This window comes from Callithrix jacchus, chromosome 18 (genome assembly GCF_049354715.1).
Source record: "Callithrix jacchus isolate 240 chromosome 18, calJac240_pri, whole genome shotgun sequence".
Lineage (NCBI taxonomy): Eukaryota > Metazoa > Chordata > Mammalia > Primates > Cebidae > Callithrix > Callithrix jacchus.
The window spans coordinates 26,276,393-26,290,563 of record NC_133519.1 but is presented as its reverse complement, the minus strand read 5'-3'; the positions used below and the strand labels follow the sequence as shown (position 1 = coordinate 26,290,563).

General features: G+C 40.4%; 1 protein-coding gene across 4 annotated transcripts in view; it reads right to left on the bottom strand.

The window, feature by feature from the left end:
• ASTN1 (astrotactin 1) overlaps positions 1-14,171 on the bottom strand; it is a 328,578-nt gene that overhangs the window by 80,729 nt on the left and 233,678 nt on the right. For all 4 annotated transcript variants that reach the window (XM_035279096.3, XM_078356254.1, XM_035279094.3 and 1 more), the window contains exons 12-14: positions 12,391-12,557; positions 8,872-9,066; positions 6,976-7,103 (exon numbers count right to left, since the gene is read on the bottom strand). In XM_035279096.3, the coding sequence (XP_035134987.1) occupies positions 6,976-7,103; positions 8,872-9,066; positions 12,391-12,557 (490 nt within the window). The remainder of the gene's footprint in view (positions 1-6,975; positions 7,104-8,871; positions 9,067-12,390; positions 12,558-14,171) is intronic.

The following is a 14,171-nucleotide window of genomic DNA, read 5'->3' as shown; positions in this document are numbered from 1 at the left end:
TAAAAAAATGTGACCACCTCCATGAGGCGAGTTAAAGGATTATAATTGTGAGAAAATGATTAAATGTTCTTTGATGAAGAGGATTTCTGGAACAATAGTAACAACATCTATCATTTATTGAACACTTACTCTGTGCCAGGCATTTTGCTAAGTACTTTTCATATATTAAGCCATTTGATCCTGGTGGGACAGGTGTTATCTGAATTTTATAAATGAGAAAATTGAGGCTCTAAGGCTGGCTATGTTACTGCAACAGGTAGTTTCAGAATGATAGTTGCTTTTTTACCCAATAACTTCTTGTTCTCAAAATGTGACTAACCTCCCTCTGGCTACCTGGCAAACAGATTCTTTGGTGCCCAGGCATTTTGTCTATAAAGTGAGAAGTTTAACTAAGATGATCTCTTGCTTCCTTTTCAATTCTGATTCCTACCAGCTGTCTGATTTTTGGCCATGCAACTCATTTGTTTGTATTTTGATATCTGAAAAGTGGGGATGATGGTATTCATCCTATCTACTTTACAGGCAGGTTTGGAGAACAAATAAAATTATGGGCATAAAAGTACTTTGAGGAAAGATAAGGTCCTTAAGACACCAGGTAAGCCAGGATGGGGCTCCAGATGAGTCTGAGGCCAGGCAGCAGTTCTTACTCATTCCGCTAGAATATCCCCACAGCAAATTTATATTAAACTCTAGGCTTACTGTAATACGCCCGATTTTACTCTCTTTAATGGTTGCAGTAATTGACTCAGCTCACATACCTGATAACATTGATTTTTCTGTCTCATTTAACTGATTTGTGTTCAGTATTTAAGTTTTAATTACTTTCAGGCTGATAATGCTTATTCCTTCTTTACCAGAAGGAACAGTATCAGGGTGACAAAATCATTAACAGGCAGGAACAGCCAAATATTGAATGCCATCTCTGTGCCAGACGTTGTGATAGTCGTGTGTTGTCTCCCTTTTATTAATGGAAAAATTGAGGCTCTGAGACATTAAGTTAGTTTCCAAGGTCACTCTCAATAAACACACCCTTACAGCCTCTTAGAGATGTTACTAATAGGCTATTCTTCATTAAGTACCTTGAAGAAAGAGTGTGACCCTGTTTGAATCCTACCCATTACTATAATTACAAAATCCTACTGAAACAAAATAATTAGGCCATAGGAAAAAAATCGCCTTGCTAAGTATAGAAAACAACTTTTAGCTTCATTTCTATTCTTCATCTTTTCTATATAGCAAAGATGTGTAGTTATAGGAATATACACACATGTGCATAGATGTGTGTGTTTATTTATATATATACAAATATAAGGGCAATATATAGTAAATGTATAATGTATAGAATGTATGGTATGTGTGCATGTCTACAAATATAATAGCAATAATACATATGTAGTGAATTATCCTGCCATTTTGACCCATGTTTCCTTCAGGCTAAATCAACTAATTTAATGCTTAATCTGGATGAAGAGTAGGTAGGATGAATTAGTTGCTTGTCAACCCGGATAAAATTAGGTGAGTAATTGCCAGCATTTATTTCATTTCTGTGTGAATCATATTAGAATAATTTTGGGTAAAGTGAAAAAAAAAAGGTCAGGAAAGGTGTTTAGTGAATCAACTGCTTAAATTTTATCTTAGGGAATCAAAGGTAAGCTACCTGAAACTAAGAGAAAGTTTTTGGTATTCTTTTCTTTCAAATATTCTTTTAGGGCATTAATCTTTGTGACTATGGACAGTGATACTACTCCATACTTTGGCTTTTAACTTTTATGTTAACTTCAAAAGCATACAAATGGAATTCCAACTTTACAAGTTTAAGACTTCAGTCACATGCTTTAAAGGTACATTTTATTAGAGCACGAGATGCATGTGATATGTAGAACTATTTAATATAACAAGTATTCTCTAGTTATGTCAGCTCATCCACTTTGCTTTTATATTTAAAAGTCGATTATATAAAAATAAGCCCACTGAACAAAAATTTTTCAAATTATGAGTCAAAACTACCTTTAATTGAGTCGTTTCCTAGGGTGAAAAGAAACAGAAAACACAAAGCCTGAGTTCTAAGACTGGCTGTGCTGCTGAATAGGTAGTTTCCAAATGATACTTTCATACCCATTACTTCTTGTTCTCACAAGCTAACCATCCTCTCTGGCTACCTGGCTCTGGGATCTTTTGGTTCCCAGTTATTTCATCTGTAAAGTAAGAGTCTTACCTGAGATGACCTCTTGCTTTCTTTTCAGTCTTGATTCCTACCAGTTGTATGACTTTAGGCCAGGCCACTCATGTATTTGTGTTTTCATATATGAAAAGTCTAAATAATAGTATTCATCCTATCTACCTTACAGGCAGGTGGTGAGAACAAAATAAAATTATGCGCAATAAAAGTTCTTTGAGAAAAGAGAAAGTACCATACACATACATGGTCTCCATATGTTATCACCATCATCCTCCTTACCTCTCTCGCATCATACCTGACTGTGTAAGCTTGGCATTTCTTAATTGGTGCTTTTGTTATAACTTCCTGGGCTTTTAAGCCCAGAACAATAGAGACAGGATAAAATAAAGGAACAAGCACAGAAGTTGGGTGGGGAAGAGGGGTAGGGGTAACAGTGTTCCACATCCACCCAGAATGGGCCAAACAACTGAACTCTATTCCTTAGCTGGTCAACATTTCTCCTGGATGCATTTATGCTACAGCATAGTCAGGGAACAGTTACATAACTATTAATGCTTAGAAGTGTTTCCATGCTCACTTACAGATAACAATTCCATTAGTTAAAAAGAAAGGGGTATTTTAAAATATAAATTATCTAGGTGAGTCATATGACATACTTTCTCAAGGTGCCCTTGACAGACAATCAGGTTCAATTTTTTTAAAAAAAATTTATTATTTTGGGACACATTTCTGCTGATGACTATTTTTTTAAGCAATTATCTCTGACTACGTTTTCTCAAGAAAAAACATTATTTTTTCCTACCTATGCTTGAAAAAAGAATGACTGAACAGACTTTATGGGCAATCTTTAAAGCAAGAAAAAGAGAAAGAATGAGGAAGAAGGAAGGAAGGGAGGAAGGGAAGAAGGCAGGCAGGCAGGCTTTTTCTTGTTATTTTATCTGAAATGTCAGGGAGATATGTATATTGCCCCAAGTTCTAAAGCCAAGAGTCCATCCCCTTTGGATGAACTTTAAAAAAATTCTAACGAGCACAGAGGTCTATACCTTCACATAGGTTTAATGACTGTGGCACCCAACAAGCCTATGAATGTGGCCAGCATCCTCCTCTACCTCTTCTGGACTCCCTTCTCTTTCTCAGCTGAAAGACTGAATATACAAATGGGCAATGGCCAGATCACATATAAAAATAGAACTCTCACTCACAATCTGCAGCAGCCAGCTCAGAAAACCAACCCATTATCTAGAGTAACCAGCCTAGGAAGCCAGTCTACTATTTGTAAGTCAGACTTATGGGAAGTCAGACCACTATCCATAAAAAACAGCCCAAGAAGCCAAACAATAACCACTGTAACAACTGACACCAAACAATCCAGACTTGATTAATAGCTGACAACTTCCCTATTTTTTTCCCAGTTCCACTTAAGTCCAACCAGAGAAGTACAATATGCACCCCTAACCAATCATACAGGATGCCCACTTCTAGTTAAGCCACCTTTAATTTTCTCATCCAACAGCCTCTAATATGGGCATACTCTTTTCTTTTTTCTCTCTAAAGCTTTTCCACTCCTTTGCCTGCCTTTGAGTCTCTGCCAAAATACAAGTGATGTTGGCTCTAACAAGCCTCCAATTAAATAGCCTTTGCCTGTTCTTATTTGCTTGGTCTTTGTTAATTTCCATACAACTTATAACACCAAAAAGTCCTGTTATTTTGATGACAGGTAAGACATGTAGATCAGTATTTCCAGTGTATTCTTCAAACTGATAATTCTGCAAGATAGAAATAGGTGTTACGTGTGAAAATGATTCTCTAGTTAAATAGACTTGGAAATTGCTGGCTTAAAGTGAAAAGGATTTCTTTACTATATTTACTGCAGGGCTTCTAGGAAACTTCTCTAATGTAGAGATGTTGTCTATTGTTGGCAGAAGGACACTCTTCCCAAACATATTTGAAGACAGAATCCTTTTATGAATGGAGTTCTGACTTTTCATAAGAAAAACAACAAATAAAAAAGAAACATGCTTGGAAATGCTGATATAGAAGATTCTTAAGATCACTTTAGCCCTAAAATCCTCTAAGTTTATGGGAATTGTGACTGATAATAGTAGATAGAATGAAATGATATAAGGTTCCCTGTATAAGTCTAGAAAGGTAAAATTAAAATGTTTCCAGAGTTAACATGGGGAAGATTTGGTCAAGTATCTCTTTAATAGATTCTTCCAGTTATTCTGGGCTTTGAAACAAACCCAATCCCAGCTTACATCAAAGGAAAGATGTGGTCTTGGCTTAACAGGTACCACTTCTTAACAAAAATAGGTTAAAAGCAAAGGCAAGGTGGAAAAGTAGCCAAATCATGATTCCCATAAATTTAGCTTAGAGGATTTTAGAGCAAACATGATCCTAAGCTTAAACTTGACTGCCTCGGATGTCATATCAAAATAAAGGTGTCCCATCTGGGCATCCTTCTATTCATTTTCCCTCCAATGGGCCAAATTAGGAGAGGTCCAAGGCCATGTGGAGAAAGAAGTTTCTGTTGTGAAGGAGGGTCTGGTTTGAATCTTTCTTTGTTCCCACAGATGAAGAGTCAGCCACATGTTTTTCTGATGTTTCTCAGTTCTATCCACCCTCTCTTCCCCCAAAGCTTCAGGAAACGTCCAGCACTTCTCTGGCTATCTCATAACTAAAGTAAAATCTCCTCCGTCCACCATAAATTATGTGTGAGGAAGATGTCCTGAAGATCTTTAAACAGAGCCACCTATCTTGTTAGCGTTGTGGCTCCTAGGATCTTTGTGTGTGCCCCCTCACACCTCTTCAAGGCATTTTACACACACATGTGGAAAGTGTCTGCAAACTGTATGGCAACAAGAAAACTAGATTCCCTAATGCCAGAGATGCAGGCTTTAGGGATATGTCCAGAAGCTGCAATTTTTCAGGTGTGTGTATGTGCACATGTGCTTGCATGCATGTAATATTTCATAGGGCAACTGATTTTGAAGAGATGAATTGCTGGTCCAGAATATATTTAATTGTTTTTTCTCTTGATTTTTATTTTCTAGAGGTTAACTATTATTTCATAGTTTTCATACTATTTTCTTTCTACCTTTAAGTATTTATGTATTTACACATAGATCTCACCATGGGTCAGGAACTATTCTAAAAACTTTACAAATATGAATTTATTGTTTCCTCCCATCGATCCTAGAAGGAAGATAGTGTTAGAATGCCCATTTTGACAGGTAAAAGAAATTGAGGCACAGAGGAGTTAAGCAATTTGTCCAGATCACACAGCCAGTGAGGAACCGAGCCTTGCTGCCAGGCTCCAGAGCCGAGGCTGTAAATCACTACGTCATATTACAAGACAGACCTACATCTCATCCCATTTAGATCTAAACTCACGTTTTTAGCAAAGCTTGATATCTGGAAGAGATCTACCCTTAGCTGAACCCATTCGTTAGAAAAGGAAGAAAAAAGGAGAGGAAGGTGTGAAAGGAAAATATCTCGGGGCCCCCAAAATCACCAAGCTAAAGGGAAAAGTCAAGCTGGGAACTGCTTAGGGTAAACCTGCCTCCCATTCTATCCAAAAACTTATCCCTCTGCTCACTGAGGTAAACATATCTGATTGCATCTTTTGGAAAGGCTAATCAGAGACTCAAAAGAATTCAACAGTTTGTTTCTTACCTATCTGTAACCTGCAAACTCCCTCACCTCTTAGAGTCACCCTGCCTTTGCTTCGAATTGTCCTGCCTTTTCAGACAAAACCAATATACTTTGTATATATATTGATTGGTGTCTCATGTCTCTCTAAAATGTATAAAACCAAGCTGTGCCCCAATCACCTTGGGCACATGTCACCAGGACTTCCTGACAATAGGCTGTGTGTCCCAGATGCATGTCCTCAACCTTGGCAAAATAAACTTTCTAAATTAACTGAGACCTGTCTCAGATTTTCTGGGTCTACAAAGGTATAGAATAAGAAAGACAGAATGAATAGGGAAAAGAGTAACAAATAAAGCAATCAGTGGAGTTGAGCTCATGTCTAGTCTTCTAGTAAGTGTTGCCAAATCTCAGTCAGCTGCTTCTCATTAGTCCATGGGACACCTTGAAGTCTCTTCTTTGGACCAGGAGGTGCCAGCTGGGGGTCTTCAGAGGCACAGGCAACCATACCCAGAGATTCCTCCTTCTTCTAATTAATCTGTGTGTTTGTTCCATAGTGAGCCTGAAGGGAGAATTCTGCTGGGCTCAAAACAATACTGAGGGGCAGGCATTATTATCACCATCTTATGATGGGAGACCGAGGCCAAGTGAAACTATGTTGTCTAATGCCACAAAGAAAGTAGCAGAGATGCAAACTCAGAGTCATGTAACAACAAAACTGTCATTTTCTATTTCCTCATGATGCTCCGTAAGTACTTGCCAGGACACCCAACAGTAGCAATGATGGATATTTAGGTGAGAGTAGCAATCTAGCTTCTCTCTCTTCTCCTGTGATCTGGTCACTTCCTCTAATCCCACCAAGAACTCTAAGCAACTATTATCTTATTTGTTTTCAATGCATCTCTGTGAAAATAACAAGAAAATATACTATTAGGACCACTTTGCAGGTGATTATATGATAATATCAACAATTTTACTAAAAAATAATCCTACTAGTGTTCAGTTTTATGGCTGGGCTTTTATTGTGTATCGAGGAAATCACTGGTTTAGAAACCAAAATAAGTGAGGTTAAATCTTGATTTCATGAAACTGCAAGGAGCTGCCTGTTTTTTTCCAGTGGAATAAGGTTGAGAAGGCACACTCACCAGTCAGGAAGTCAGGGTCAGGGGTGGGCTCAGAGATCTCCTCTAGACATTGATTTTCCAGGGGGACGGTGGCTACCACAAGACCATCTGGCAGTTGCTGGTCTAAACCACGAGCAAAGTTGTTTTGCCTAGAAACAGGGTAGACATTCATTCCTGAGTGTTCAGGTGAACCCGACTCTTTACTGGGCATTTTATATTTCAACCCACAATGTAAAATTATTATTTTTTTGAGACAGAGTCTCACTCTGTCTCCCAGGTTGGACTGCAGTGGTACAATCACAGCTCACTACCGCCTTGACCTCCTGGACTCAGATGATCCTCTCGCCTCAGCCTCCCATGTAACTGAGACTACAGGCATGTGCCAACACACCTGGCTAACTTTTTGTATTTTTTGTAGAGATGGAGTTTGACCATTTTTGCCTGGACTGGTCTCAAACTCCTGAGCTCAAGCGCCGCCCATCACTTCGGTCTCCCACAGTGTTGAGATTACAGGCGTGAGCCACCATGAACTACCTCACAATGTAAAATTCTTTCTGAACCAAGAAGCTCCCCTTACCCTGAACCCCACTGTACGTACACGTCAGGAGTAAGACATAATGGGTATGGTGGTTGGCGGGAGGGCTGGCGGAGATGAGAAATAACCCAGCTGAAAAGGTCTACCAAAGGGTAAAGAATATGCTTCCCTCTTTTCCAACTCAGTCCCTACTTCCTGACCCCCTCTCGACAAGATCTAGACACAGTCTCATTTCCAGACTACAGTGAAGACTACAGCCACCTCTAGATTAGTGATGACACCTTACTTCTGGCCTTTGGCAAACCAATTCCAAGGCTAAAAGGGGAAATGTTAGTAATGCCTCCCGTCTACAACAGAAAAAGCAACTGATTCCAAAAACTGTCTTGAAAATTTACTATCAGTTTGCTCATAAGAGTCTAGGCCCATATTGCTGTTAACTGCTGGTCCATATCACAATACTGTCCATATCATGATACTGACGTCCTCCTCCTCTTCCTCATCATCATCTCCTGGAAAGTATTTTCCCATGGGTTCTAAGAAAATGTATTCAAATAGCCCAAGGCAGAATAGGACAGGCATTGAACAGAGAATCACCTAGAAATATTCTGAATCAGTGGTTTGAAGCATTTTATTCTCAGGATTCCTTTATACTCTTAAAAATAATTGAAGGCCCCAAGTAGCTTTATTATATTTATATAATAAGGCCCAATTATGTCTATCTATATTTACACAATTAGAAATTAGAATAGAAATTAAAAAAAATATTATTCACTTAAAAACAACAAAAATGAATTCATTCAATAGTAACGTATTTTATAAAACATGAGAGAAGTGATATTTTAAATTTTTTTACAAATTTAAAAAGTATCTGACAATTGAAAACAGCTGGATTCTCACATCTGAATTCAATTTACTGTAATATCGTGTTTGGGTTGAAGTATGGGAAGAAAATCCAGCTTTTCTGTAGTTGGGAAAGGCAGGACCTTGGAGATCCCCTGAGAGCGTTCCGGAGGCCTTAGGTACCCTTGGATGACACTCTGAGGACTGCTGTTCTAGATGACTCACACACTGATACTTCCATTCATAGGGAAATGGAGCTTGAGCATTTTTGGGCAGGCTTTCAAGCAAATCTTCCAGTTCCTGCCTGGGCAAAGTAAAATCTCATTTAACACTTCACTGTTAACCCAAACTAAGCATGGCTCTTGGATTCTAAAAGAAGGAATGTAGACTTGGAAAACACCAAGGACAAGAACATAGTCTATCCCTGTAGGCATATCATATTTACCTTGCTCCAAGATATAAAGCTTTATGCTAGTGCAAAGCTCTTTAGAGAAAGTCCACCAACAGCCTTGAACAGTCAGTTCTATGCATATGAGGTTTACCTGAATGTTCCTTTCAGCACCTGTCCAGCAGCCACTTCCTTGGAATGGTTGTTGTAACCAAAGAACATCTCCCCAAAGAGGGTCTGGTTCATGGGAAGCTCCCTGCTTTCCCCACAGTCACTTCCCTCTGGGCAGGTCTCCGTGATGAGCTGGCAAGAGCGGCCATCCACACCAAGCTTGTAGTCCTCAATGCACCTGGCACGAAGGAGAGCTCAGTGTAAGAAGTTATTCAGTCAATCAGCCATGCAGGCAAGTCCACCTGTATATTGGGAAGAAATGCCTTTGAGAGCATGTTGGATGACCAAAGATTAGACTTCTAAATTAGATTCCAATTTGATTTTGACTCCTTGGTTTTTAAGCCAGTAAACTGAGGCTCCTTTTATCACATGATCAGACTAAATCTCTCACCTTTGCTGTGCAGAGAAGTGCTGTCAGAACTTCAGAGTGCCCTCTCCTCTAATAACTGTACAGTTTCCCACATAGGTCAGGGTAAGAATCCTGAAGATAAGCTTGTAAATGAGTTAACACATTTAAATCCAACATATTCTAGAGCTTTTCTTAAGAACCATCAATATGGTCAGATCCTGCATTTGTTTGGAGGGTAATTAGGCAGCAAAAGGAATGACACTGTGCTTAAGAAATTAATAACTTTCTAATCTGGTCCAGTGACAAGTCAGCTAAGAAATTAGAAAGATTTATCATCTCCTGGCGGTGTTCTGTTTGAATGTATCCAAACAGGAGAGCAACCCATAAAAACGCCTCCTCCATTAGGAGTAACCTTCCTGAACTAAATAGACCCTAGGGCACATAGTGTGAATGCCATGTGCACCATTAACCAACAACTGCCTCCTTGGCATCCTCCTAATTATTAGGATGGAAAAGCAACACCAGTGTTAGCAAATATGGGTCAGCAACTCATAATTGGACCTTATTTGTAGTTACAGTGAGAAGAATATATCTTTGTTAGCTAAAGTAAGAACTTCTTTCACAAGGCTGCCATTAAAAAAGAATATTGATTTAATTTGGGCCTCTAATTAGACATACACCAAATTTAGAATTTAAAGATGCTCACGATATTAAAGCACATCATTTATTACTATCCACAGTCATTGTTATAATAAGAAGAACTCTGCCTTATGTAGAGGAATGAGGGATTATAAAGGGAGAAGCGATATTGTTAATAGCAGTGACTTTGTCCTTTACAGGAAAACCTTGGGCCAGCTGATTAATCTCTTTGAGCTTCAGTTTCCAAAGCTGTAGAAAGGGGCAAAAAAGTAGCTGCTTCACTGGGTTGTTGAGAAGATTGAGAGACTGCATATAATGAGCTTATGCAGCGGCTAACATACAGCTAGTGCTCATTAAATGTTGTTATTATTAGCAGCAGCAGAGGTGCAAATGAGGCCCGTGTTCATGCAACTTTAACTGCTTTTTCCACGTATCATTTATATATTTGTACGAACAGGTGTGATTAGAGTTCTTTAACTATAAGTGTATGTGATTTGGTCTTTATATAAAAATCTCAAATCAAGGACTTCTGTGGCAGGTTATATTTAGTACCTTGGATAGTGCCAAATACACGTGTGTGTGATTCTTATTGAAACAGGAGGAATTCCAGCTCAGGTCCTACTATGTTAGTGCAGGAAACAGATGTGACTCAAGACTCCCAGAGGATTCCACGGCACCCAGGTCTGGGCAAGATAGTGAAGTGGTTCCTTCCTTAAGCAATAACACAGTTTTTCTAGGAAGAATTTTGAAGCTGGCTGGTCCCCTTTCAGTCTACCTTGAACATCTGGACAGCTTCCTCTTCCATGCTGCCTCATCTCCCCCATTCTCCTGGCCACGTGGCCCAGCGTAAACTCCTTTGAGGGGAGAGACCAGGTCAGGTATCCCGTTCTTCCACCTACATCTGACACCCAAGGTTCTCTGTGCAAAGTAGGTGCTCAAATATATGTTTATTAAATAAACTTAGGTAACTTTGGCTGAATTGACCTCTGTTAATTGAAATGGGTCAACCCTGATGATAACATTACAGAGAATATTAAGATGTAGAGCAAGCTTCCATTTATGGTATGAGAGTTTACAAGAAACTGAACGTGAAAATGGCTCAATTACAAAGAAATAAAACAAAACACAGTAAAATAACATTTCATGATTATTCAGCAGGCACTGGCTCTGGCAACAATCCAGCCTAGTTTTGTGACTGTAAACACTGATTTTCATTGCAAGCTTGTCAGACTGTGAGATCCTTGAGGGCAAGAACTATGTGTTATTTATCTTTGCAGCTCAGTGGTCGGCACAGTATGTGGCGTAAAGTAAATTCTGTCCTTAGCAGGCCGGAAGAGAGGAGAGGGGTGAGGGGAGGGAGTGGGGAGAACAGAGTGGGGAGAGGATAGACAAGCTAACTATGGCTGTAGAAGAATAGCTGAATCTTTGTTTACTTTATAAATATAGTATAAAATGTCTTTAAATATAATTCCAGTTAGCAGTGTAAATTTAAATTTTGAGAGAATCCCAGAACTTTTAAAAAATCATGAGCCACCATGCCTGTAATCCCAGCACTTTGGGAGACCGAGGTGGGCGGATCACCTGAGGTCAGGAGTTCGAGACCAGCCATGGCTAACATGGTGAAACCCCGTTTCTACTAAAAATACAAAAAAATTAGCTGGGCGTGGTGGTGTGCACCTGTCTACCCAGCTACTCAGGAGGCTGAGGCAGGAGAATTGCTTGAACCCAGAAGGTGGAGGTTGCAGGGAGCCAAGATTGTGCCATTGCACTCCAGTTTGGGCAATGCGAGCAAAACTCCATCTCAAAAAAGAAAAAAAATCCGAGAGGACCTGAATCTAATCTTCTCACTTATCACCTTCCCAGCTCTGAGGGAGTCATTTAACCTCACTGTGCATTAGTTTTCCCCATCTATAAAATGAGGTTGCATTGCCTGCCCTGCTCTCTTACAGAGTGATCCTGAGAAGAGATGAACTGGGGTGGGTGAGAGAGCTGGTCTGCAGGAAAGAGCTTATTCACACAGAGGAATAACTGTGCCTCAGGAGGAGTGGCTGCATGCAATGCTGGGACTTTGGGGGCAGAATTTAGATACGTTTCCATTTGTCCTAAGACCACCTGCCTTGTTTGAGAATTGACTAGTTTTGCACACTCTTTCCCAAGTTTTAAACTATGAAAACCTTTTGTCACAAAACAACTAATTAACATAGCCTTTCAAAACACAACTTGGAAAATGCTGGTATAATTGGAGGATGATTTAAGTAAACCATGTAGTTAACTTCCGCTTGCAGGGAAATACCCCAGACTCAGTTTCCTCATCTACAGGGGTTGGACTGGACTTAGGTCCCACCCAACTCAGACTTTAAAAATATTCCTCCTCCAGTCCCAGAGGATCTTTCCTCAGAGACTAAGGGATGACCTAGGGTGACCTACTCATGCACATTTCCTGGGTTTAGCATGGATAGTCCTGCGTCCTGGGACAGATGGACGCCAGGTGGCCTCGCTGGCAGCTCAACTCACCCACAGAACATGAGTATGTTGTATAAGTTGGGGTCATCTGGGAAGGGCGCCATCTGCTGGAGGCACAGCTGCTCACAGCCACCGTTGAAGCCGTCCGAACAGTCCACCCCGATGTGGCGGTCATAGCAGCCGGAGCTGTCCTTCATGGGACTGAGTCCAGATGGGCACTAGCACAATCAGAAAGCATCCACATAGATCGGTGAATCAGGGAACTGAGGTCTCTGGGAACTGAGTGTAACCACTGACACCAATTTGTAGCACTCAGCCTTGAAACTATTAACATTGGCAAGTAATCCACGAATTTCCTACTGCAGTGGACTTCTTTGAAAAACAAGTGACCTTTTTCTGACATCTTGCTGCTTCTCTCTGGACACTGATCACACACATTTGCATTAAAGACACTTCCTCCAAAAAGGCTGGAAGAGAGCACTGTAGTAAGACAGAGCCAAGGTGTGCTGGCTTCCCGAATGGGCCTCTGGCTGGCAGGAGAGTGGAAGTGATGGGCCAGAATTAGAACGCATTTGCAAAGATTCCTTTGGGCTACCCGAAAGGAGTGCTGCTGTTTGGCTTTGGTATTGTTTTTTTGTTTTTTTTTTTTTTTTTTTTTTTTAATATGTAAAGCCCTTTTATCAACACTGGTACCAAACAGCAGTGATGGAGGGAATGGACTGAGCCAGGGCTTCCAGCCTGCAGGAGGAAGTGAACTTTCCCTGTAAGCTTGAAGGGGAGTTGCACTCATAGTGGGAGTAGCTGAATCATCACCTCCCTGTGTCAGGGATGCTCTTTGGAAGACAGGCAGACAAGGGTACCTCCTATATGATCACCCACAGGCACTGCACTTGGGTTTGGCTGGATACTTTTAATGCAAAATATTTAGCTTCTCTGCACTATCTTGTCCTCAATAATATACTCCTCAGGAATTATAGCAAAGAGAAAATCTAAGAAGAGATCCCTTTCCCCAGGAAAAGACAAAAGGACTTGGTGAGCAATTGCAGCACTTACACATCACCTATTTAATGCCACGCAGAGAGTAAGTGAAACTTGCTCTGTAACTCATGTGACCTTCACAACATCCCCAGGAGGTAAGCAGTGTGATCATCCCATTTTACTTAGGAGGCAACTGAGGCACAGAGTTTCACTTTCCTAAAGTCACACAGCTGCTCCTGGCAGAACCATGCTTGCCTGTGGAGTCCATGACTTAGCTGCTTCCTCATTAGCTCACACCATACTCAGCCGTTTACACAGTAGTCACCATTTACTGAACACTTATGAGGGGCTGGGTATGAAGCTTAAGTACTTTAGGTATTTTATCTCACAACACCCTATATTATCCCTATTTAGAGATAAGAAAACCATTAACATTGTCAATTAATTCACAAACTCTTCTCACTGCACTCGGCTCTGTTTAAAAGTCAGTGACATTTATTCCCCATCCTGTTCCTTCTGCTTGTGCGACAGATTCTGTACATTTGCATTAGAGCCGATCCTTCCAAACAGCCTGGAAGCAGGTAAATAACTTGCACAAGGTCAAGCAGCAAGAATGGGGCAGAGCTGGGGATCTGTCCAGATCTGACTCCAACTCTGGGGCTTTTAATCACTATGCTATATACATACCATCAACTAGTTAACGCTCCTCCAAAACCAATACCAAACTAAAACAAAACTTTCTAAACTCAATGAAACACAGTCTTACACATCTCCCCTCCCTCCCTACTGCCTGGTTTCCACTTTCTCTTTGCTGCCAAGCACCTTGCCTTAGTAGCCCGGAGCTGCTGTAGGTG